Raw genomic sequence first — 26,974 nt, 5'->3', positions numbered from 1 at the left:
CAGGTCCCTGCCCAAACATACGGCAGAGATCTGGATGCTTCTTAGAGATCTTGACCCGATGTACTTTCCCTTACTGAAACGTGGCTTACTCCTAGTTCAGAGCCAGATATTTTGCAGGCACTCCCCCCCCCCGGCTTTGTGTTACAAAGAACTGATCAACTTACGGGCCAAGGGGGTGGGATTGCCATTGCCCAAAAGGAACAGTTCACCTGTCGCCTCCTGGGCAACCCTCTCGAAGACTGCGAGAATGTCCATTTCTCTATTGACTTCTCCCCACTTCTCGCATTCACAATCATCCTGGTCTACTGTCCCCCGGGGTCAACAGGGGTGTTCAATAAATCACTACTCGAGGCCACGATAAACCTGGCCAGCGCGGCGGGTAACTTTACTATCCTTGGAGATCTTAACCTCCATTTTGATGACCCGCAGGCCCTCAATGCATGCGAGCTGTCCAGAGATCTCTCATCTCTTCAACTCTCTCAAAAAATTAGACAGACCACACACCTTAAAGGGCACCTCCTTGACCAAGTGTTCTCTAGCCTAGCTGAACTTAAGGGAACTGCTGGGGGGAGCAAGCTCCCCCCAGTGAAATAGTCCCATGAGCTGGAAAGGATCAAACCCAGCTTAAATCCATGCCCGGTCAAAGCTAATGAGAATTTTCTCGGCTGGATTGAGGAGTCACTCAATGCTATCCTCCCAAAGATCACGATAAAAAAAATGTCGGGGCTCCATAATGCCCAATGGTTCACGCCAGAATTGCGCACCTTAGAGCAGCAATGTAAAGTGAAGGAAAGACATTGGAGGAAAGATTTCCTTCCTTCAAAAAAACAGGACTATAGGCTAGCTATTCTTGCCTACAAAGCTGAATTAAGAAAGGCTCAAGCCTCTTACTATGATAGTAGAATTCTAGCCGCGTCCAATACGCCCAAAGAGACCTTTAACATTACCAAAAATTTACTCAAAGCCCCCTCCCCAAGAACAGCCCCCGATACCTCTGGCAAACGGTGCAACAAACTTGCCGAATATTTTAATACCAAAGTCCAGCTCATCCTTGAATCCCTCCCATCTAAGGATGAGGAAGACAAACTCCCTCACCCTCAGACGGATTTCCACTCAGGCCGCCCTGAATATATCCTTGAGGCCTTCCCACCCGTGTCCCAGGAAACCTTCGTCTCCCTGTTGGTCACGGTAAAGAGTGGCTCTACTACTGACCCAGCGCTACTAAACATTCTGAAACAGGTCACTATAATAATAGCCCCTAACTTGATAAATCTGATCAATGCCTCGCTGACCACTGGAATAGTTCCTACCAAGTGGAAAGAGGCGAGGGTTAAAGCTCTACTCAAAAAGCCAAATCTGGACCCAGTAGAATTGGGCAACTACCGCCCCATATCCCTTCTGCCAGCCATAAGCAAGGTAACGAAGAAACATGTTAACCTAACTCTCTCTGGGTTTGTTGAAAGCCATAGCCTGCTCCATTCTTCTCAAACCGGGTTCCGACCGCCCAAAGCACCGAAACTGCTTTATTGGCTGTAGTAGAGGAAAGTATGAAAATCCTGGACTCAGGAGGTTCGGCGGCCATTCTACTCCTGGACCTGAGCGCCGCATTTGATACGGTGAATCACTCGATTCTGATCCAGCGACTCAGGAGCATAGGAGTGGATGGTACGGCACTCCAATGGCTATCCTCCTTCCTGGAGGGGAGACCCTTTCAGGTTTTTGAAGAAAACATTGTATCTAAGCCCACCCATTTGCTGAGTGGTGTGCCACAGGGCTCATCACTCAGCCTGACTCTTTTTAATATTTATATGTCCCCTCTAGCAGCCAAAGTAGCTCCCCATGGAATCCGGATGATCACCTACGCTGATGACACACAATTGGTGGTCGGGCTTAATCAAGCAGACCAAAAAATCCATACCCTCTACACCTGTCTAAACGACATCTCAAGCTGGACGAACGCCTCCCAGCTTAAGCTTAACGGAGGAAAAACTGAGATTATGATTTTAGGCAACAGTCTCAGCTTCAATCCCAGCTCGATGTGGCCCCCTAGCATGGGTCCAGCCCCAGTCCCGAAAGCAGAAATCAAGAGCCTTGGTGTATGGCTGGACCAGGACTTGAGTCTTAGGACCCAGGCCAGATAAACGGCAGCTCTCTGCTACGGTCTCCTTAGAATGGCCCGAAAGGTCCTGCCTATCCTTCCCTTTGAAGCCAGGAAAGTACTGGTCCAATCATTTATACTCTCGAGATTGGACTACGGGAACACCCTGTATTTGGGCGCCCCCATCTCCGCAGTCACTAAACTCCCATCAGTACAAAACAGTGCTGCAAGATTCCTGACGGGAACCACCAATAGACTTTCAGCTAAACCGGCCCTCCGTTCCCTTCACTGGCTTCCGGTTCAGGAACGGATTAGGTTCAAGGCCTTGTGCTTAGTACACAAGTCAATGCAGGGACTTGGCCCTCCTATTATCTCCACCATGATTCGTCCATATAAAGCCAATCGGAATCTTCGATCAGACGATCTGTACATAGCAGAGATCCCTAGGATCAAGAGTTCTATAACTGGTGGTAGGCTTTTCTCTTATAACGCCTCCAAACTCTGGAATTTCTTGCCTCTTCTAACCCTGGGCGTAGTTTGCGTAGTAGCGCTACACGTAGCTACGCGAAGTGCACTTCGCACTACGCGAGATACGCGTAGCGCTACGTGAACTGCGTAGTGCACTGTTCGGGATGATTGCACAGTGCCGGATGCTTGTCGCACTGTGCAATCATTGAAAAGGGCATCACGCACAGTGCGAGTTGTTGTGTTCTGCCGCTCGCAATGAGAAACCTGACCTCCCCGCGTTAAGAATCTCGCCGGGAGGTTTATTTTCCACGCTCGCGATCGCCAACTTGATGTTGCTGATCGCGAACGAGGAAAAACTCTCACCGGGATGTCTTTTTGCTCGCTGGCGGTCACCATCTTGACGTCGAGGACCGCGAGCGAGCAAAAAATGCCAACTACGCTACGCTACGAGTTTTTGCACTGTGCTACATGCATTTCGCGTAGCGCGAAGTTGCACAAATTACGCAAACTACGCGAGCATAGCGTGGTTGGCCGCCCAGGGTTACTCTTCACCTTCGCACAATTCCTAACCATCTGGCTTTCCTGGAAGCAACTAGTGGACTGCTACTCTGCTGGGCTCCTACTTTGCTGTGCTGACCTGTTGCCCTCTTGCCTTGAAGTGAGAAGCACTGGACCTGCATCTCTACAACCCAGAGCCAGAAGAACTCCAAGGGCTAGCTGACTGGCGGGCACCTGTTCTGAAGTCTCAGGGACATAACAGACTTCCAAGTATCCTGCTCCTGCACTTGGACTCTGCCATCTGTGAATCTGCCCTGCCAAGTGGTGCCACCCCATTCCTTGACCCTTGAAATTGGGCCACCTTCAACACCATCTCCCACTGCACCCTCATCGCGAGATTTCACGATGCTGGAATCCACAAGAAGGCCCTAGACTGGATCCACTCCTACCTCACTGGTCGAACGCAGCAAGTCAGATTTCCCGTGTTCGCCTCCGAACACATGGAGATCAGCTGCGGAGTACCCAAGGGCTCCTCCCTGAGTCTCACCCTCTTCAACATCTACATGGCTCCTCTCACAGCCATTGTCAGGAACTACAGACTCAACATCGTCTCCTATGCCGATGACACCCAACTGATCCTCTCTCTCACCAAAAAAACCATAACCACCAGAAACAACGTCCACAGTGGGATGAAGGCCAGTGCTGCCTGGGTGCAAACCAGTTGACTCAAACTCAACTTGCAACAAGACCAAAGTCCTCATCCTGAGACCGGTCCTCCACATTGGGAACCCCACCCACCACCACAGACTGGACTCCTCACTCACAATAAACCTCAATAAACGTCAAAACTGTCAACTCATCATGCTTTCACACGCTTCGCCTGCTTCGAAAGACATTCAGATGAATCCCCACTGAATCCCAAAAAATGGTCACCCATGCACTAATCAGCAGCAGACTCGACTATGGCAATGCATTCTACGCCATCGTCACCCAGAAACTTCTCAGGAAATTACAGAACTTTCAAAATGCCGCTGCCAGACTGGTCCTCGACATTCCCCGCCGCAGCTCTATCACCAAACACCTCTGAGAACTCCACTGGCTCCCAGTCAACAAAAGAATCACTTTCAAGCTCCTCACGCATGCCTACAAAGCCCTCAATGATCAGGACCAGCATACCTTAACCACTGCCTCTCATTCTTCGTAAACACCAGACAACTCAGTTCCGCCCAGCTGGTTCAGGCCACCATCTTTCTGATCCTCAAGACTAGAACTGAAGGAAGATCCTTCTCCAACCTCACCGCAAAGACTTGGAACACCCTGCCTCGCCACCTCAGACAGTCCCCGCCATGGACCCAATTCAGGAAGGCCCTCAAAACGGGCTCTTCGACTGAAACCCAGTACTCAGACATATCAGCAGCCTCCCAGTGCCTTGAGACCCTCATGGGTGAGTAGCCATGCTTTACAAACCTTGATTGACTGATTGATTGTTCCATCACAACTCTGTTGTGAGAGCAGAATCGATGTTTAGATGACGCTGCAGTAGCAAGATCAGCACATCATACACAGAACCGGTGCATTGCCTCTGGAACGAACGCCTAACTGCCACTACTTGAAGAAGATTGACACATCACCTCTACTGCATAGGGAAACCCAGCGCCCAGCCTCCGGACCCACAGCTGTATCGCGGAACAGGGCCATCGTTCTCAGAACCGACTCATCACCGCCATTGCATGGAGATGATCAACGCATAACACCAACTGGGTCGGGAGCACTGGCACATCTCTTGGCCGGACCCTGCATCTTGGGTGACGCAACCAGGATTATGGTACTTTTGTTCAGCGGGCCTCATTAGGTCCCTGTATCAGGCCCATACTCCATCGTGGTTTTCCAGGACTCTTGACTTTGTCCTGGTCCATCGCGACCAGTTAACTCACATAAACACAAATTTGTTCTAAGATCTATTTTACTGTTTATTCTTTAAAAATTAATATCTCAAGTTCTACTTATTGGATGTTTGTCATTTTGGTCTTGTTTCATTTATTTAATAAGAATATTTTTCTAATGTGGTGTGGAATCTTTTTGGGTGGTGTTTTCACTGTTTGAAGTGTGGCACAAATACTTTACATACTGTATGTTAAGTTAAGCCTGTCTGCTGTGTGCCAAGCTTCCAGGGGGTGAACACAGGTTAATTTAGGGTATGTGTGTGAATTACCCTGACTAGGATTGTGGTTCCTGCTTGAGCGGGGTGCATACCTCTGCCAACCAGAAACCCAGTTTCTAACAGTATGTTATGGCCTTCTGTTGTACCATTTCATGGTTTGAAGGTTCTTTAAAAAGCTAAATTGTATTACTCCATGTACTGTACCATACAAAATTCAATAACATGTATCGTTAAAAAAATTAAATCAATCAATAATCATACTTATTGTTTGTCATATTTTTAAATATATAATTTAAATGAATAAAATAATTGATTTAATTATTTAAAATGTAATTCCTAAAATTGGATGTTAGTTTAATTCCATGCCTCCGTTGTTTTCTAGAACAGCGTATTGCAGTACCAGCGGTTGGCCATATGATGGGACTGGCTTACTCAAGGCTAAACTGGAGTACTTTTAAAGTTGTTTTGACACTGATAGGGATGAATTAAATTTTGAAGTGCATTTTGTGACTTTCAAAGATCATTCTCTTTTGTGGTTGTATTTCTGGGTTAGCATGTCCATTCCTAAACCCCTTCTCGATACTCCCGTAGACTCAATAATTTTGCAATAATTATTCCCAATTTTCACACCACATCCCTGGCCCCTACCCCATTTACTACAAAAAAGCACAAAGTGTGCAAAAACCTCCACCACAATTGCTGCTATCTAAGTACTGAAAAGACAGGAGAGGGCGAAGTGAGACACTTCACTCACAGCTTTGTGCACTGCATATTATATATAAGTAAATAATACTGTAATAATACTTCATGGACAACAAAATGTAACTTGTTCAGAGGTACATTGCTCGAATGGACTCTAATCAGTTGGATTATATCACTGACCAGTCAAATAGTGATGCATCACATCTGCAATTTTGGCAGTGGACGATCTTAGAAAATGATGTACATGGTAAAAAGTGTAATGATGTATTATTTACAAATTCAGCCTTGTTACCTTCACAGCTTGGAACTTTCCCACTCCAGGTGTTATCTGATCTGCAGACTCTGTGCTCTGTGCCACCAGCGAGGAAGAATCCAGGATGACAGGTGTAGATGAGTGTGTAACCAAGTGAAGGAAGGTCCATTCCAACAACATTGGCATGCGCAGGCGATTCTGGCTGTTTGCAGTTGTGAGCTGTAACAAAAAACATCTATTTACTTTTCTGTATTAAAAATGCATTACATCTACTACTACTTTCTTCCAAAGTGGAAAAGGGAAAGATTGTCCTTACACTCACAATAATTTAGGTGTTGTATAATCATACATTCAAAGCTATTTGGCACAATACTACATACAAGGGCAAATGCCTTGCAAGTTCTCAAATCAACTTTTTCTGCCTCATTGTACTGAACATAAATTATGTCTTAGGGCTACACTCCCTCGGTGCTCTGTTGCACAATATCTCGGTTTGTGCATACAAATACCTCCATATATATAAAACTGTGCTTTTGCAATAAAAGTCTTATCAATTTAAATTTTATGGAGTGCAACAAGCTATAAAAATAATTTTACATTAATACAACATTCGTATGATTGTTTTACAGTATCTGTTCATTGCTTTTACATTCTGGTGGTACAGAGTGAACAGAAATTCAAATACACATTCATATGCCATTTTTAATATTGCACATTTGGCTTGAAAGTCAAAAGAAATAGTTATCCAAAAAGTATTAACATTTGTTGCAGATGAATTTAAATACTATATGTAACCATGCTTTTTGGGAACATCGGCACAAAGAAATGTATTAAAAAGATGTTACCACAACCAACATCTAAATAAAGCTAGCACCGTGCATCTTTTTGAGAAACTGAAGTATTAACCCCATTCCCCCAATGTTTGCATTAAGTTTCGGCTATTTATGATTGATCAATGGAAGAAAGGCTTGCAGAAGCCAATGTGCATTGACGTACCTCTACCACTTAAACGTTGTTTGTCCCTTCTTTAGTTGCACTGAAACTAGCTTTTAAATACAGAATTAAACTAATTGGCCCTTAAAAATAGTTTTCACCAATTGAGAGATTGCAAAGCCGTCAGAAGTTGTTGTGGCCCAAATTCATTATAAATGACGTGGTAAATACTTAAATAAATGTTCTTCTGAAAAACAGCAAAATTTAGCTTATTACATATTAGATATAATAGGCATATTTCCTTCCCAATCAACAATCCAGGAATAAATTTGATGAGCAGCGAATTATTGCATTCCTCTTGTCTCCCATTTTGCATCTTCTCCCCTCTAAAGATGCTTCATGGTCTGTGAAATAACAACCCAGAGGTGATTCTAAAAACTGCTGTAGTTGTGGACTTCAGGTGTACTAGTGATGTTCATTTGAAACTGCTTGGAAAGGGGGAGCAGTTTCCATGAGGCGTAAGCAATATTTATGTAAATGCCACATTTTAATGTCCACAGTGACCTAAAATAAGAAATTGATCACATCATGTGATGCAGCAGCTTTGAGTGGGAACTATAATCCTTTTCTTTAAGCTCTGTAAAGTTAATTGACAGATGTTCACCATGCTGCTTACACAAAAAGGGGCAGTGAATCATGAGCTAAAAGATCATCATTTGCACTATATCTTTTTTTACCACACGCAATTTTTACAATATCAACATTGTTAGTTAGCAAGCCCACTGGATTGCTTTGAGTCAATGTGCGTTTTACAGTGAGTCACTAGAAATTGATAAATACATTTTATTGTCATCATCATAATGTGAGCTGATTGAACAATCTCACGGATGTCATAAATTTCCCAGGAGAAAGCGCTGTAAGTCCCAAACAAAACAGGCTGGCCTGATGTTTCTCATAAATAAATTTCACATGATCATCTTCTGAAATAAAACGTCTTCCTACTGCGAGCTAAACCATTCTGGCAACCACAGGACCATTAGCTAATTCACAAAGAAATCTATGTACCCTTGTTCAATCATTTATTCTACTTTATGTGTGGACAAACAAATAGGACTATATAATTCAGTGATTATGATGGTCACATAGAATTATCAGAGAATGATCAAATATCAGAATAAAAGAGCACTTTGAAGAGATTTAAAATTCCACATTATACCAAAGTCTTTGTGTACTTGGTGCAGGCAATGCATACATAACCCACACGTAAGGACATGTAAAGGTCAGTTAGCATTATTGGCAAAAAAACAATACAAATGAACATGAATTATATGGGCCGTTCGCAGGAGGATCACTAAGGCTGTGGTGCGCCCGCCCGCCCGCCGGCTTTAGTGTTGAATTCAGGTCGGGCAGGCAGTGGTATGGTAGGCTCATATGAGAGCCTAATATGCAGGCCACCGCCGTAAGAGCGCCAACTTCACATTCCTGCATGGTGTGACATGCACCATGTCATGTATGCCACACCATGCAGGAATGGGGGTGCAATTCATGGGGGCACAACATGTGCCCTCCTGCATGCACCCCCAGGAACGGCAGGGGGCTCTGTTAGGGTCCCTTATTTGCCTCTCCGCAACCCTTTTTATGGCGGGCTCAGCGTCATTAAATGGGAGGTGAACAGCCAACCCATAATAGGCTTGGCAATGCTGCAGCAGTATCGCCAGCATATTACTGCCCATTTCCAGATCACTGGCACCGCGGGATCATTGATCCCACTGGAGCCGGCAGTATTACGGCAATCCGACCGCCACACTCATAATATGGTGCGTGGACCTTCAGTGTGGCGGTGGTCGGACCACCACAGCGAGTATGGCCGTACTTGTAATTAGGCCCTCAGAGTTTAAAGTAGCTTTTTGGTCCGGAACTCTCTGGCCTGCTCACTAATATCTTTATTTTAATTAAAGTTTGTTGTGGGGAAAATTGTACTCTTGAGGGTTAGACCAACTCCACCTCTTTAGATCCCAATTGTATTTACAATATAGAGTGTGTATTTCCAAAAACATATATGCAGTAGTAAAATTCTAAATGAATATGATTTTAAACTAGCACAGTAATAAGAACTGGAACATGTTGATTAATAATTAAACACATGATATTGGCATGTTGTGCCATTTTTCATATATATTTATTTCCAACAGTAATTGCTGCTGTCCTGGTGAAACTAAATTACCTATGACTAGGTTGTGGAATAGAAATTGGCATCACTATTAAAAAGGGTTATAGGCCTGTAAGACCCTGGCTCTTGTGGTGGTTTACACCGATTTCCAAAAAACAATAATGTTTGCTGTTAACCACGAATCTGGAGCTGTTTAAAAAAAATCTGTAGCTGTTTTTTAAATCTGCAAAAATGTAAAGAGCAGGTCAGATTTTAATTCTGTTAAAAAGAACTTGTTAAATTCTAAGGTGATGTTATCCTCTCCTACTGCTTTCCCCGATGGCAGACTCGTAATGGCAGTTTGCACCTCTACCGGCAAGAAAGATGCGTCTAGTAAATCCCGGTCCTCCACACTCAGACTCCCACAAGTGACATGAAAGCATTTTATATCCTCTTCTAAATTATCATCGTCAATTTCTTCTTCATGTAACCTCTCATAGAATCCCCGAAAAACCTCTTTCATAATGGCCTTTATCTTCCTTATTTCAGACTGTGTGTTGTTTTGCATTGTATGGACCACCAACATGTGCCACATCTGCTCACTATATCGGGCAAGAAGGCGATCGTTTCCCGCATCTGTCTCATAGCTTCCCTCTCAGTGTGTGTAATTTGGTGACATATAGTGGAAATGAAGCTGGTAAAGTGAAATTTGAGAGCGTATTGGAGATATGGTTTTACTTGTATTGCAGCTCTCGCCCCCTGCAGAACACACACCGAGCTTTGCAAACAGCCTAGGAAGCAAAGACTTGAGCTGTACTCACAGCTGCTGTATCCCCACTGTGGACTGTACCACACCGCAGGTGACCGGCATTCTCATGGCATCCAGCTTCGGCCTTACTGGGGAACGAGTATGCCGCCCAAAGGATCAAGACTGCATTTAGAATAAACAGATGCACCCTGGGCTATGGTGCAGCCATGCCTAAAAATGGAACAAGGTAGTGTGGGGGTTGGAAAACTGGTGTCAAACGCCCTCAAAGGGGATGATGCCTCTTTTGCTGGTGCATAGGAATGCTTCCAACCAGGGAGACCAGCTTTGAGAGCAGCAAGGGCCACCTTATCAGTAATGTATTACTGAATATTTTTTAACACCTACTTTGGAAAATGGGTCAGGGACTGAGGAAGCCGCAGATGGTCAGGTAGACACAGGCAGCTGGGAGGCCAGTGAGGGTCGCCCTAATGGATCTGCAGTGAATGGTGAATGTGATGAAACTTCTCCACTACAGTCTCTCAAAGCTGATAAGGAGAATCAGGAAAATAAAGAGAGACAAACGGGGAGTTATCGGACCAAGAGACTGAAGCACCTCCAATGAAACAGGTTAGTGGGAGGGGGGCGCGTGTTGTCGGGCATTTCCCAAATGCAGTAGTGATAGATACGAACTCTGCTTACTCTGCTGCCCCGGTTCAACCAGATAAATCTGTAAGAGAAGCTGTGAGCAAAGCAGGGAAGGATTCAGTGGGGCTGCACCCTCCCGATATAGTTTCTATAGGCTACCCTCTTCAGTCAACCATCTATGATCCCCAAATGCCCCCTCAAGGTCATGGTTTATCTACCTCCACCCAGGGAGAACCGAGCCCCAGATACATGTTATTGCCTCCACAGCAAACTCCCCCGAACAAGGGGAACAAGTTCTTTTTACTAACTGAAGGGTCAGTCACCCCAAATTCAAGCTCCGAAGAACAGGAAAATTACCTGCTGTCTGCATCTTTAGGGGCTTTGAGGCCTCAGAAACCACTTGATGATCCATGTAGTACAGCCAAGCTAAAGAAATGTTAGAGGAAAAAGTTGAGGGTGGGAATTCTAGAAAGAGGAGCGAAGGACAGAATAAATCTCCAGTGGCTTGTGTTTTAAAGTGGCACTATTCCGTAACAGGGCAAGTTTACCCGGAAGAACCTGTTGCACATAAGAACTCACCTCCTCAGAGAAATGATCACAAAGCCTCACTGGGTCTCATATATAACTCCTTGAGACAGCTACAGGATGAGACCTGTAATGAGGGTTGCAGGACGTGTCTTGACAGTTTTGGGCCTTGCACTGGGAATAGAAGGCAGTGACATCAGTGCCTTCATGGTGAAAATCCTGAGAGGGGCTTTTCCTAAATTTTCTACTTGGAATTGAGATCTGGAAGCCCAGCGTGTACGTCGGTCTCAGGTTCATCTACCCCTCTGACCCAGCCAGATGGCAGACTTAAGGCAGGAATTTGCAGATTGCAGGGGGAGGACAGCTATGGAAATGAACCATACTTGAGGTTGATTTAACTAGTTGTTGCTCCTTCAGCTGAGATTTCAGCCATACTGAATGTTTGGAGAAATAAAGTTTCTGAGAGAAGATTATGCCACACTTTGGAGTAAGTGGTTATGCTCTGGGGTGTTGCCATGCACATTATTGGACAGAGTGCTCTTCTGCTTGACCCCAGAGAACACTGAATAAATGTGTGAGAAGTACATAGCCTCCCAGATATGCTGCTTGAAACTAAGAGAGGAAGAAGGAGTAGCTGGAAAGTTGATTTGCACCATCAGGCCCTGCATTCTGACTGACTGCGCCTGCTGCATTATCTGGAACTACAGTCCTTTGGATGTACCTTGCTTAAAGAGGATAAAGAGTGGACTCCCTGCAAGGTACAGGTTAACACAGCTCACCTGGACCATCACCACTAAGAATCCCCTGCCTAGTTTGTGTTCATTGGATTTATAAGGGTATTATGCAGGTGCATTGTGGTCCCAAACTTTCAAGGGCCATCTTGGAGATTCCAGACCCTTGGATGTGTTTTGGACACTTTGGACCCCCAATAGGAACTTTCGGAAGAAGTTCCAGAAGTCTTCAGATGATTTGGGAAACTTTGGATCGAAGCTCCATAAGGGGACCGGCAACCTTCAACCACTAGCCAGCCTGGCCTGCTGGTTCATCCCGCTGAAAAGCTCCAGAGGTCCGACTTCCAGAGTTTGACTGCGAGCTCCCTGGAAAGCAAGCCGGCAAACCCTCACAGAACCTGGACTGGTGTAGAGCATTGAGGGACCCTGGCAGAAAAAGCTCCAGAAAAGTTTCTAAATCAGAAGGCAAAATCTCGACCAAGGCCTATGGCGAGAGGTATCCTAGCCGGGCTTCACTGCAGTCAACCTGAAACTTTGACTTTGTCCCGGTCAAGCGTGACCAGATGTCCCAGAGTTGCACTATAAGGGCCCGATTCACAAAGGTAATCTGAGACAAAATCCGAACTTTACGACTTTTGGTATTCACAAAATGTATTTCGGAGTAGTAAAGAAAGGATTCCTAACTTTACTACTCCTAAACTGAGACAAAATCCTAACTTTACGACTTTCGGTATTCACAAAGGGCATTTAGGAGTAGTAAAGTTAGGACTCCTAACTTTACTACTCCTAAATGCCTTATCGAACATCCTTTGTGAACAAATGTATAGTAGACATCCTTTTACTTAGATTAGCATAATTACCATTGCTCTCTGTTTTCTGGAATATTGTATACATGTATTATGTAGCTGTTTCGAAGAAACCATTTAAACAATACCACACAAAGTATTTTATAGTCCATGAAGTTTTAATTCTGCTCAATAAAAGAATATTAATTTAGAAAAAAGAACAAATGGCTTCATTGCTTCTCTCACACATTCTTTACCATTTAAAAGAGACTGGGAGTTGACATCAAGATATGACTCTCCGTCAACAACCTAATGTAAAATATATATCAGCCAGCTCTTTATAAGCTAAGTCTAGCGTGAAATTTAAAATCCTTTCAGTCAATCCAAAACTACCTCTCAGTGATTATTGATCACTAAGATGACAGTCCCACACTAGAAAGTTGCTTTCTGTGAAGCCTTAATCCTGATTATTGGTCATTAGAAGTAAAAGAACCCAACCCCGGCACTAAGGTATCTCCAATGGCTGCCACTTACAGCTTATATCAAGTTCAGATCACTTAACTCCATATCACCCACAAGGCAATCCTCATCAACAAACCAGTTATTCTAACTGGAATATTTCACCCACTCCATACCTGCACTCACATCAGCCAAAGATTTACTTGATGGTACTTGCAATCCCCAAGACAAGAAATGAGAAAATTGTAAGGCAGATTCTAAGCCCCGACCTATAGAATGATACGTATCCATTCATCTTAGACTAGCTTCACATTCCTAAACATATAGTGTTAGAAATGGGATTTCTGGTTGGCTAAGGCTTGCGCCAAAGTCAGGCAGAAACCACCACTCTAGTCAGGGCAAGGAAGTTACACGCCAAAGATAACCCCTGCTCACCCCCTTGGTAGCTTGGCACGAGCAGACAGGCTTATCCCTGAGGCGATGTGTAAAGCGTTTGCGCGCGCACCCAGCAACAACACCCAAGGCCCACCACAAAGGAAACTCCACACAAGGTATTCTATAAAAATAACCTTTGTATTATACACAACACATTAGATAAAAACACACACTTTACAATGTGCCAACAGGCACGGGCAGAATTTACAAGGGATTATATATACAGGGCCACATGGACCACTGTCAGGAATTAGCACTTTGTAGAAATAGCACTTAGAACGTAGGAATAATATTTTAGAACATAGCACATACAATCACTGTAGCACTAAAAATAGAACATATAGCACACAACCAGTAATTACTGGTATCAGGTAGTACCACCTACGCAACCCTAACCACCTTAGGAAAATACTGCGCAGGGAATCAGGACCTCACTAGCACCACCTGTACTAGGAGAAAAACAACCACCTAAGTATCACAATACCTGTAGGGGTCTAAGCACATAAACACATGATGCATAACATTCAGAGGTGTAAACACAATTCAGGACAGAAAATATCATGAAGGCATTGCGCAGGCGCAAAAAGTACATGTATGAAAATCACCAAGTGCCCTAGGGGAGGGCACAACACAAGATAACTGTCCGCAGGCCAACTGGCCTCTCAGGATGCAGAAATACCCAATATACAGCGATATCAGGGAGCGACTATGCAGGCTGCGCAAGCCAGGCGCACAAGGCACAACCTAAATGTGGCAGCTGCCCACTAAGTGCTGGGCAGCTGTAGGGACTGGGGCCTGGGCACCTCTGGGCCCTTAGAACAAATATGGCATGCCTTGGAGCCTCCCTGGGCTCTGCCAAAAAGAATGCCCCCTGTTGGAGTCCCTCTGGACTCTGAAAAGCGAAAGGCTGCCCCACAACGTTAGAGTCCTGCGCAGGGACTCGAGAAATGGTGCCCCCAGACGTTGGAGTCACCTCTGGGACTCAGAATCACCAATGAAATGCCCCCGAATAACGTGGGAGCCTCGTGGGCTCTGCAAACACCTGGGCACCGCGTTAGAGCCTCACGGGGCTCGGTGAACACTTAGTCCCCCTTCGTTGGAGCCACGGGGCTCTGGACACAAGAATGCCCCCAAAAGGTTGGAGTCCCCCTCAGGGGACTCTTGAGTAATGCCCCCGTTTGGAGCGGCCCGCACTTGCAGCGCCGCTGTGGAGACCAGGGGCAGAGTCACCGACCACGCGGAATCCCACTCACCTGGGACTCCCGCGTTGTCTCCGCTTCCGCTCTCTCCGGTGCCGGCCGCACTTCGGCCGGGCCACGTCGCGCTGCCTCGCTCTCCGGTTCTTGTGGAGTTCTCGGATCGCGGGAGACTTCCGCCTTCCAGATCGACGAGCCTCTGGTTGCTTGGCAACCTGCAACGCTGGGGCCAATCCCAGCGCGGCAGGTTTCGGACGTAGGCGGGCCCACGGACACAGCTCCTGCGGGGTTCCCGGGCCGGCGGCCGGGATTTTCAACACGGGGTAGGCTCCCGTTATTCTGCACAACGTCCCTGGCGGGGTTGGGCACCCACCGGGGATAATCGAGGACTCGGCAATTATGCGGGGTGGGCACCCGCAAGGAGGAGGAAAACAAAAGGCGGCAAAGTCCCTGGCGGGGTGGGCACCCGCTAGGGATATTCACTGTCCAATCCAGCGGGGTAGGCACCCGCCCACACGGCACAATAGCAGGGAATCCCTACGTCGGGGTTCCCTTGCCAATAATTGCAGCGCCGCGCTGCTGGCCCCAAATAAAGCGCTCCCAGCGCTAGAGGTGAAACACAGAGCGCTTCCAGGCGCGCAGGAGAAAGAAAAGCGCTTCCAGGCGCTTAGGGGTGTAAATAAAGCGCTCCCAGCGCTTTAAGCAGGATAATAACAAAGTCCAGCAAAAAGTCTCCCCTGCACACAGCAAGGCAGGGGTGGGGGCAAGGCTGGACCCAGAGCCAGCTCACTGGGCCTCCAGGCAGGGAGGTAGTCCAAGTGGCGGTCCTCTGGTCCAGCAGCAGCAGCAGCCCCCCTCAGATAGGATCCTGGCAGAGAACAGATTCTGTGGGGACACAGCCCCATTTTTATACAGGCAAACCCTTTGTTCTGGGTTCAGGGTGAGGGGGAAAACCAGTCGCAGCTGGTTGGGGAGCACCCTTGATGTGCTCAGCCCCTCACTCTATTCACTGGCAGGGCTAGGGTCGTCAGTCGCACCACAGGGGGCGGGGCCAGCATTGTGTGTGGAAAACCCTGTCCTATTCAGGACCCAGGTGTACTCCTCCCACCCATCTAGCTGCTGATCTCCCCATTCACCACTGGGTGACTCATCCTGACTCTGGGGAATCCCTAGCCCGTCACATGACACGACCAGCCAATCACGCGACAGACACACTGCACACAGAAGTGCCCACTTCTAGAAGTGGCACTTCCACACTAGGTACATGCACGCCGCACACATCATCGCGCAGCATTCACTCCCACGAGTCCGCACATACCAAACTCGGGCCTGCACACCCCACGCATCAGGAACTACTAGGGACACATACATTCCCCATGCATTCCTATGGGAGGGCAGGCCTATCTCACCACATGCACTCAGAGCACGCACGCACTTTACCCTGGGACACAGGGAAAGTGCGCAGAGACCAAACAATTACCACACCAAGTCACCAGTAAAAATCAAAAAAGTTCAGGGGTGAACCTGCCAGAAGGGCCAAGTCCAACATATAGGAATAACTCAAAACAGATGTATTGTACCCTCACTGCCTACTCACTCCACTGTTAACTGGCCATTAATCTGTTCATACATATTAATCAACTTCTGCTTAAATTTCTATTATACCCACCACCAATACCACAGTTATATCCAAATTCATCCAGGGGCTATAACTGCCCATCCCGACTCGTATATGCCCCCTGCACTTATGGAACATTGCAACTTTATCCCTCAGAAACATATACATCTGGAGGATGGTTTGGACATCGGTGCACTTCTTGTAATGGAAGAACATGAATCTGGATGAATCCAGACAATGGCTCAACATAGATATTGAACGAGCTTGGCAGAAGATTAGAAACTCAGAGCGCACTACAGAAATGTGTTTTTCTGTTTAAATGTAAACAGAGAAAGATAGATCTCCAGAACTCTATCATTAAGGAACAGAACGAACCACTGGAGAACCATATTCTAAGCCACAATGGCCCACAGCTCTCTAACTGTATCCCAAGACTGATGGTTTAATAACTGCAGATGAATCTGACATAGTCAAGGCACTAACACAGTCATAATGCACAGCCCCGTTTGAATGGTTGGATGCTGCTATTAGACCAGAATCAATGGGCAGTTAGACTGAACAAAACTTGGACAGCATCCAAAACATAAATGTTCCTCAAACTGAGATCCAAACTGACCTACTCAAAGGGGAGAGGATGTGGCATAACAGCCACAGCTGCTGATTTCGGAGCTTGAGAACCAGGTTTGAGTCTCCGCATCAGTTCAACAAGCTGTGATTCAGGGAAAATCACTTAAAATCCCTGTGCCTACAAAATGAATGTGTTCTTGTGTAGTGTAACTGATAATCATGTAAAAGCGCTCCAATACCTGCAGGTTGAGTTTGTGCAATATACAACTGGAAACAAAAACCTATCCACAGGGGTTTCTACAATATTCACCTCTGCTGTAAGCCGTTAAATATGTTGAAAATGTCCATGAACCTTTCGGGCTGACATGCATAGTTTTAGTAAGAGGGTAAATGAGACACATTAAAAGCCCTTACTCAGGTAAAAAGAAAGGTTAACAATAGCAACAAACTCTGAAACAAGGAGTTTGCGTATCAAAATAAGATAGAAACACAGCTCTTTAAGGTGCTTCTATAGAAATGTTACAGGTGGCTGTAACATAACATTACATAAATTTAACATCATAACATAAAATGCAACATGTTTACAGGTTATAGTATTAAAACTAGCAATTGCGATTCTATCTGTGTCAAAGTTCATGAGTACGTTTATTACATTAAGATACCTAATCTCATGTCAATATAGATGGAAATATGTCTAGATAGAGTGATGTATTTCAATTTAGAAAGCCACGGCATCACTTACGTATGCATTCCGTCTGAGCTCCACTCCATGTCAAATCCGGGAGGCATGTTCTAGTTGTTGATCCTTGCAGTAAATACCCTTTATTACAGTTAAACTGAACAACACTTCCGACCTAGGAAAACATCAACAGATTTCAAAAATGTATTACTTTCCGAATATTTTCATTTTTCATAACATTGCCACGTGTTTAACACAGAAAACAGGATATTTGAAAAGGGTTTATTACATTTCGTATTTTACATAGTAGAACTTTCAGTAATGACGTAGGAACATAAAACTCATCTTACACCTTGTAGGTGTAGGCATATTGCCACAGCACCCTTAGCTGCCATACAGATGACCCTTATATTAGTGTATACCTGCGTAGCTCATTCCCTGCACTCTTTCACATAGTAGCAGCCACACAAGCCATTCTTTGAGGGAGCTTGCACTGTATACTAGCCCTGAAGAAGTCATCGGTCACAGACCCATATGACAAAACGTGTGTTGGCTTGAAGTTTGCACCATGATACCTATTTCTTGAGGTGTACGTGGGTGGCTTGATACCTCTTTTTGGGTTAATTTTGTGTGCTATATAAATATCAAACATAACATTCATTTCTTATTGGTTGAATACTTGATATGAATCATAGAATTAAGGTGTCTCTGTTTTAAACACCAACTTTGACTTTGAGGAAACTTAATAACACCTTTACTTGTTACTTGAGATTGGTATGTGAACATTATTTTTTGTTTAGCTTGAATCCCTGTATGTTCCAACTTGGAGACTACTAGGGTGGCTGTTCTCCCTTTTTGCTACGGGTGAATAACTTCGAACATACTGTGAATAGTGCATAGCTATGTAATCAGGTGTTGGTGTGAGCCACTTTACCTTCTGCAAATTTTCAGCTACTTTGTCAAGAACGCACATCAGCCTGAGAGAGAGATCTGTCGGAAGATGTGGTTTTTTTCATTGCAGTTGGAACAGATCACTGTTCCAGGAATTCTGATGGCATTTCGTGAGACAACCGTTCTGGAGAAATACTTTACAAAGTCCCATAATTGCTACAGTAGGTGTGTTCAAATTCAGAATGATACATTATGCACTGGATGAGCTGATCTGAAATGAAATTGCCACTGTAAAGCCAGTAACAAAAATCAGCATTTACAATCGATTCTCCCCACCCCATTGGCACTGTAAACAAAGAGCTGTGAATCTAACAGTGTGTGAGTCAGTCAACTCTGGACATAGTGCAAAACAAAGCCAGGGTTGCATTTTATGAGACGTAAGGTTCTTCCTAAACTCACTTTCATTGGGACTTGCAGAAATAATAATAATCTTTGTGGGCCTGAGACTGATAGAGGTGACCCATCATTACAGCTTCCTCCCTTTTCCAAAACCATGAAGTGTGTCTGGCAGGCTGTGTAAAGGTCAGTTTAGCAGGCACTCGCCATGTCCAGGTCAGGCAGCACAGTTCTTTACATAGGCTAATGCGCAGGCATCCGGCAGCCTGATTCCAGCTTTGCGGGGCTGAAGATGTCACAGTCATGAGGTCTTGTGAGGTCCTCCCCCTCATTCTGAGGCCAGACTTGGGCACTTTAGGATTAAGCCCAGATGTTATCAAAAATCCGAATTCAGCATTAATTCAGATTTTGAATATTAAGTAACAAATACTTTGATGCACTTTGCTATCATTAATATTTTAATCACATCCACGCATGTCCTATGGACAAAGTAGCTGGGCATAGACAGTAAAATAGCTTTACACCATCAGTCACTGTGAGGCCACACTTTTTAAATACAGAGTGAGCAAATGTTTTAGACGTTAGTCAACCTGCCATGTAAGCTTGCAATGTATGCTTTAGGATTGACTTAATATATAAAAAATAGGGTTTCCTACATGGAGAGGGTAATTTCCTTCCCATGCCTTACTGCGGTGGTTTCAAACTGCCGCCCACCCCGAGCACATCAGTGCTCCCGGCAGCAATATATTCTTTCCATATATGTGAGTGGTGTAAACACACACTGCGGCCCACATTAACCTTAAACACCAATGCAATTGGTACATTTCTGAGACATATACTTATTTATATATATACCAGGCCTCACTGAAACATTAAATAGACCAACTGGATAAAACCATTTCTACTAATACCATTTTTGGGCCAGAACACTCAGGCTGTGGCATTCAACAGAAGTGTCAAAGTGCACAGAGTCTTAATACCAGCAAAACTAAGGTTTGAAGAAAGGCAAAAACTCTGGGCTAACCAGGCAGGGAAGGCAAAGTTGGCACATTATGTATATAAAATGTTGTCCAACTTATCAAAGAAAATAGAGGGCATAGGCAATCCTCTGAGCAGGGACATTTTTACGATAAGGGTAATGTTATACCTATACATATGACTGAGATTCTTTACAAATACTTGTGTCTTACTCTTTAGTAGTGAAGTATTAATGGGATGCAAGTATATAATGCTTTAGAAAGAATGCCAGGGCACAACCAAGTCCATAACAATAGAAATAAATGCTTTAGCTGCCAAATGCAAACATGTAGAATAAGTAAAGTGGAAAAGTAAACACAAAAAGAATACACTGTTTCAATGAATCTCAATGGCTGCGGCAGCCTGCCTGGAGCACCCTGCCTCTCCACCTCAGGCAATCCCCGTCGCTGACACAATTCAGGAAGAGCCTCAAGATCTGGCTCTATGACTGAACCCCAGCGCCCAGATGGAATACCGCCCGCCCCCTCCCCCAAGGCCTTGAGGCCCTCATGGGTGAGTAGCCACACTATACAAACCCCTGATTGATTGATTGATTCAGCAGTAAGTTTTACAAACATGATGGGAGATTAACCACTCTAGATAGGAGTGTTGGGCAGACTTCGTTACGAGTATAGCTAGCACTGCACATCTTCAGGAAGACCTGGAGGAGATGTTCTGCCAGTATAACATCAAGTAGCCACCCTGATCCAAATGTTTCTCTACTGTGGTCAAGGTTGTCAGGCTGAAGTTAAGTAAGGTTCCAGCTTTTGGCTGGCCTAGTGATCAAAGAGTGTGAGAGCTGAAAAGCTGTGCAGTGGGCTGGTGCTGATACAGCTGAAGGCATCATGTCTTTGTTGTATCAGTGAAATCACTTCACCCTTTCAAAGGGATCATTTGCCTATGTCTTTAATTTTAGATTTTAAAGTACATACGTCATGAACACTGGGACAAATAATTTTCCGGAAACACAGTAATTTCTGAATAACAGACCGATGTGCTCAAGGATAGATATTTTACCCCATCTGCTCCGTTTTCTTTGGGCACCACCACAGCTACTACGTCTCAGTGACACCATCTATTTGGGTCTCCCAAACCAAAGCAGGTAAGAAGTTCAAAGCAGCAGGCTGAGTACATCACCGATCCCAGAAGTACTTTGGGGGGCTTCCTTATCCACTATTGGTATCACAAGAATCAGGACAGTTTTAGGTTTCAAGGCCTCAACAAAGTCATTTAGCACCAATATGTCACTATGTCACATTAAACTGGGTTCTCATTAAAGAAATTTCTAAGCTTTAAGTTGGTCAATGGTAAGCTATCGTCAAACATAAACTAACCTACACCAATTTGTATAACAGCATGACCTAACACACATTTTTAAGAGACCCTTTAAGCAACTTATATCTGACATGAAGTTTTACTGCAATTGCAAGATGGCAGCCGGGTTGGGTTTTGAGCAAGAACTCGTTCGTCCCTTTCTTTACTTTTATTCGATCTCTCGTTCAAGTAGCGAGGCGGTAGCACAGAAGTGAGGGACTCATGCAGTGGGTCTTGGCTGAAAGAATGGCTTACTAACAATGACCCTTCAGAAACTCTCACCTATCTTATGAGTGCAAAGTAGCCTTCCTGGACAAGTCCAGATTTTCTGAAGCGCACTAAGCCTTACTCAAGTAAGGGAATTAACACAGGATTGCTTCTATTCGTCCTGTTCAGGCGAGTAAAAACATTCACAGAGAGCTGTTTGTATTTCTGTATGAAGACTAATCACAGCAAGTGTATATGACATGTGTAAGTTTATCATAGGTTTCTATATCTTTCCAATGTTCTAAAGTTATCAAGTACCACCTGGGAGATATACATGTATACTTTAGTGAGGTTAAGAAGTAATCCGATGCACAACCCTATAGGCACCCTGGTTATATTTTGTCTGAAAAGGGCGAGCCCAATGGCAGAAGATTGGAGGCTGGGTGAAGATGGGTATTGATCTTGTGCTCGGACTTGTTCAGCGGTAGATATCGTTCACATTCAAATGCCACATGACATGCTTACAATTTTAATCAAATTAAATCCATCCTAGCAGACTAGTAGGCCAGGCCTTAGTTAGCTCCGTTTGTGAATGTGATATGCACATTAATATTAAGCATCTAAAAAAAGTACCTGAGTTATGTGGCAATTAGACAGGCATGAGGAGTCTGCATAGCATACTTGCAATGAGCCTACATTTTTAAGAGGATACTGACAAGTTCGATGAAATGCTTTACATTTGTAATTAGTTTTTCATATCACTGCATTTCCATGAGCTGCAGGGATATTTTTTGAAGATGCTATATTAATATCTTAAAATGTTCCATAAACTTAAATGATTCTATAATATTTTAGGAAACATAATGCAACTACAGGGAAATAGTAACCTCCTTTGTAACAGGAAATCACATAATTAATTATTGAAGCGGATATATTAAACCAAAAGAAAGTGGGTACCCTTTTTAGATAAACTACCCATGGCACAATAACAAGAAGAAACAGTAGCAATTGCCGCATTGCGCCTTGCTTAATTCAGTATTAAAGAATGCAAAGTCTATTTCAGTGTGGACTAAAAAGCTCATTTTGCTTGGAGTCCCTGTGAACGAGCTCATACATGGCACTACCAGATGGTACAACATGAGCAAGCAGGCCAGCATCACCAAACTGGATCGCACCATTAGGACAAGCCAAAGGGTGGATAACATGGAAACATCATGGGACAGACTAACTTGAGGGGACGGGGTCAGCCTAGGCTCTCCTGCATACCTGCTCTGAGAGCATGTGCTCATCTTACATGACCTCCTGCAGAGGGTTGTGAAGTGTGCTCCGAGACTGTCTCTATGTGAGTCCCTTCTCGTGGAAGGCCTCTCGCCCGCACCTCTAATAGTGCCACCAGCACACTGTTTCTTCTGCTGTGTGTCTCCCCAGCTTACAAAAACGAAATATGAAATCTTGTTCCCTACGCAATGAGAATGTTAGGTACTAATATAAATGGGGCTTTTTTGTCGGATTAATAATAGTCACCAGAAAGAGCAAAAATGTTGAAAAGGCACAGGAGAAATGCAAATTATAAAGTCGGCTCATAGGGAAATAAAAATGAAAGAAAACGTTATGTTTTACCTATCAATGGATACGCGGTCTAAGACGGGAACAAAATACAAGTGAAATATAAGGAATGGAGTGCCCTGCTGTGATGCGATCAATCTTCTAAGGACAGCAGCGCTTGATATGCAAAACTGCATTACATCATAGCGTAAACCACTCCTGTAGCTCACTTTTAGCTGCAAGAGTCTGTGCTGGTTATCCTTTATAAAGCTACGATTTGCCTGAGTGAATTGCACATTCTTTTCGCGTCCACGCTCCCTCTGGGCTTTTATGCAGGAACATCGCTGTGAAATGCGAAATTTGCGAGAAGAAAGTGAACGTTCTAAGACACAGTGAACAATCTAATGGGTCCGGTCTCTTATTCTTGCACAGTATTATGCAGTTTTCTAAATAATTAAGGAATGTTTTCATTGTGCAACAGCTAATAATAATCAGAACTGAAATCCGAAGCAGTTTCAAAATTTCCGGTAGTGGATTCATTGAATGTCTCTTTAATTTCCTTCGTGATTGCTTGGGGGAAAGAACAACTATTTCCAGTAGTCACTGTGTCACAGTCTACTTTTTAAACACTTGAAAGGTGTCAAGCATGTCATTGAAAGGTCCCATCTAGGTGGGAGGAAGCCATAAAGGGCACAAAAATCGTGTCGCCCATAATGGCACTACTCGATTTCATTTAATATTTAATGCAGAGGTTAAAAAGCAAGCCACCAAAGCCACCCTGAAAAAGAGTTTAGAAATATCCCAGCATACAGTCTTCCAGAAGAGGGAATTCAAAAGTAATACTGCTGATGAAAAATGAAGCAAAAACTCTTCATCAGAATGGGCGATGTACTTGTATAAACATAGGGGTAAGCAGGAAACGAGATCGCAGGAAAAATATTAAGACCATTAGGGGTTGTAATTTCAGGGAGAATACACTGGAGAGGGGGCCTTCTTGGACAGGCATAGATATAAGGATAGTCATGCCTATTCTTCAAGGAACATGCTGTGTCCAACAAGAAGCAAGTAAGGAAGGACAACCTCGTGGTTCACATCCATCACACCACTGTGTCCTGCCAGTTGCTTCCTACACCCCGCACTCCACATCACTACCAAGGAGATGCTGATGCCGGCTGGGCAGTGAATAACTTCTCATGAAGCCAAGCATGAGATTTTAAAAAGTATTGTCATTTCCTTCCAATGTACAAGGCCCAGAAAACTCGCTGTACCCTCCAGCGAGTTCTGTTCTATTCTGAAGACCTGAGTTTGTCAGGTTGCGATCGGAACTAGTAAACACCACAAGATAATCGACGGAGTGCTGAAACTTTTCAACCACTCAACCCCATTCACAGATCTAGATTTGATCCATCATTCTTTTGCTCACTCTGCCACCCCAGTTTGTACCGCGCCTTATGCAGATCAGTCTTGACCCTCTTCCTCATGGGAACAGTCCAGTACGAACTGCCAGGCCAGGTCCTCCCTGGACCGGAAACAAGCATCCTGGGACCGGTTTCGGGGTATTACCCCTTATCAGCCAGGCTAGCTTGAATCCAGTGGCACAGCGAGCAAGGGACCCACGTCTGGGCATGCCCTTAGCCACATAGGGCGAACATAGTAAACACAGCAAGATGATGGACGGAGTGCTGAAACTTTTCAACTTCTCACCCCCAGTCACAGATCTGGGTTTAATCCATCATTCTTTTGCTCCCTATGCCACCCCAGGTTTGACCCAGCCATATGAAAATCAGTCTTGACCCTGTTCCTGATGGTAACAGTTCAGCGCGAACTGCCAGGCCAGGTCCTCTCTGGACCGGAAACCAGAATCCTGGGAACGTTTTTGGGATATTACCCATCATCAGTTGGGCTAGCTTGAATCTAGTGGCACAGCGAGCAAGAGACCCACGTCTGGGCATACCCTTGGCCACGTAGGGCAACTGGAACTAGCAATAAACCAATGAAAGGGCAGGGACTGAAAAAGTATCTTCCCAAGAGTGTTTACTCAATGGACAATCTTTCCGATGTATTACAGTTTGAAGATATCCTCAAGAGAATCAGGAATCACAGATTTCTTAAACTTCATTCTCTGGGTAATCCTGCACCTCAAGAGGTGGTGGGACTAAAGTTAAATGATACTAAAAAATGTTTTTCCACTTTTAGTACTAGAGAAGGCTTGCACTTTAGTTTAGCTTCCTTTCGGAGCATATATTTGCACTAGCACTGGCATTTTGTCTAATTGTTTAAATTATGCTGCTCAATGATATTCCCAGGGTTCTGAGTTTAACTGCATCTGCACTTTAGTACAAGAAAAGGATGAAGATGATTACTCCTCTATAATTTAAAATGATGTATTAATTGTATCATAATATATATCGATGTTAAGGGATGCTGACTTTAATGTATGTTGTTTTATTCTGCTCAATAAAAATAAATAATTTTTTTTAAAAAAAAGATCAGAAACATTTGGCTAAGTTTGTGAAGCATGAAAAACAGGATGGACTTTCAAAGTGGGAGGCAACTTGAGGTGAATGTTTGCAGGATTAACCTGATGAGTGATAAGAAATGGACCAAAAAAGCTTGCTTGAAAAATGCCTGGCAATATATGTACAGAAAGAAATTAGTAAACAAGCCGAACCATAGCAGCATAAGCAAAAGAAGAAGTTGACCTATGCTTACCTGCACTATATTACAACTTGGGTTTAGACTAGATGTGTTTGTTTCTGTACATGATTCATGTGAATTCTTAAATGCTGGAACCAAAGGATCAATGTGAGCTGATGAAGGGAAGGTTCTAGGGTCAAAACTTTGGAAGGAGAGGAGAAACATGGTGGAACTTTAGTGCTACTGTGAGTTGCATTGTTATAGAATAATTCAGCTATAGGTGAAGGGCATGCCCTGAAATCTTGAAAGGCATTACAGAAACGTAAGAGATAATGTTTCAGAATTCGATTTGTTTATTTTGTTTGCCCAGTGGACTGAGGGTGATAACCAGAAGAAAGAGATTGTTCATCTTCCAGTGCCTTACAGAATGCCTTCTGAAAATTGGAAACACAGTCAGTTTCATTGTCAGAAGTCATTCTATCTGGCAGAAAATGAAGATGAAAAAATATGAGAAAATATTTGACTATTTCTTCAGCAAAAAGACATTTAGGTAGAGGAAAAAAATGAGCCAGCTTTGGAAATTTTTTAATGATAACCATTATGACTCAAAACCTATTGAAGGTGGAAGATCTGTGATGAAATCAATAGAAATTATATGCTGGGGTTCAGGGGCCACTGGTAAAGTTTGCAAAAATCTAAAAGGTTTACAATATAAACATGTACTTTTGAATACAAGTAGGAAAAAGATGACATCTATTTGAACATCAGAATGAACCTTAGGCTGCCATAGAGATTGAAAGTGCTAATGAAATGAAATGAAAAAGATTTTTGTATAGCGCATGGCTACCCGGGAGCATCTCAGCGCTGTAGTGGTCACTAGAGTTGGACAAGCCTTCTACGGAAAGGGCCAGGTCTTTAGTTGTTTCCGGAATGTAGACTTAACTCTTCCATGACATGCAATGGAAAAATTCTGGCACATGAACATCGCATGTCATTGTTGTTCATTACCGGGAATAAAAAAATGGTGTTGACTAAAATACAAATCATTGCATCTAGTCAATAACCCCTTGTGTGGATCCAATTGTTTGAGCCTCTTTAGTGCTTTTTAATAAGGACTCAATAATTTCGGCCACACAATGTGAAGGAAATATAATGTATTTGTTGACTGTGGATAGTGAAGAAACAAGGTATGAGCATGATCAGGCCTGATTTCAAAGGGTTCCCTAGAACCCATCAATAAAAGTCTTAATTCGGTACAAGCCATCTTCATGGCTACTATCTCTCTCGAGAACTGAATAGTTCTATTTATTTTCAGGC

The 26,974-nt window shown here is 44.1% G+C and overlaps 1 protein-coding gene across 1 annotated transcript in view; it reads right to left on the bottom strand.

The window, feature by feature from the left end:
• CSMD3 (CUB and Sushi multiple domains 3) overlaps positions 1 to 26,974 on the bottom strand; it is a 2,836,509-nt gene that overhangs the window by 96,930 nt on the left and 2,712,605 nt on the right. Inside the window, exons 63-64 of the mRNA XM_085605076.1 lie at positions 17,714 to 17,825; positions 6,220 to 6,399 (exon numbers count right to left, since the gene is read on the bottom strand). Of these exons, the coding sequence (XP_085461202.1) occupies positions 6,220 to 6,399; positions 17,714 to 17,825 (292 nt within the window). The remainder of the gene's footprint in view (positions 1 to 6,219; positions 6,400 to 17,713; positions 17,826 to 26,974) is intronic.

The sequence above is a fragment of the Triturus cristatus genome, chromosome 5_1, assembly GCF_964204655.1.
Source record: "Triturus cristatus chromosome 5_1, aTriCri1.1, whole genome shotgun sequence".
NCBI classification, from domain to species: domain Eukaryota; kingdom Metazoa; phylum Chordata; class Amphibia; order Caudata; family Salamandridae; genus Triturus; species Triturus cristatus.
Note: the sequence above shows the minus strand (reverse complement) of the source record. Positions and strands in the feature narration are given on the sequence as shown.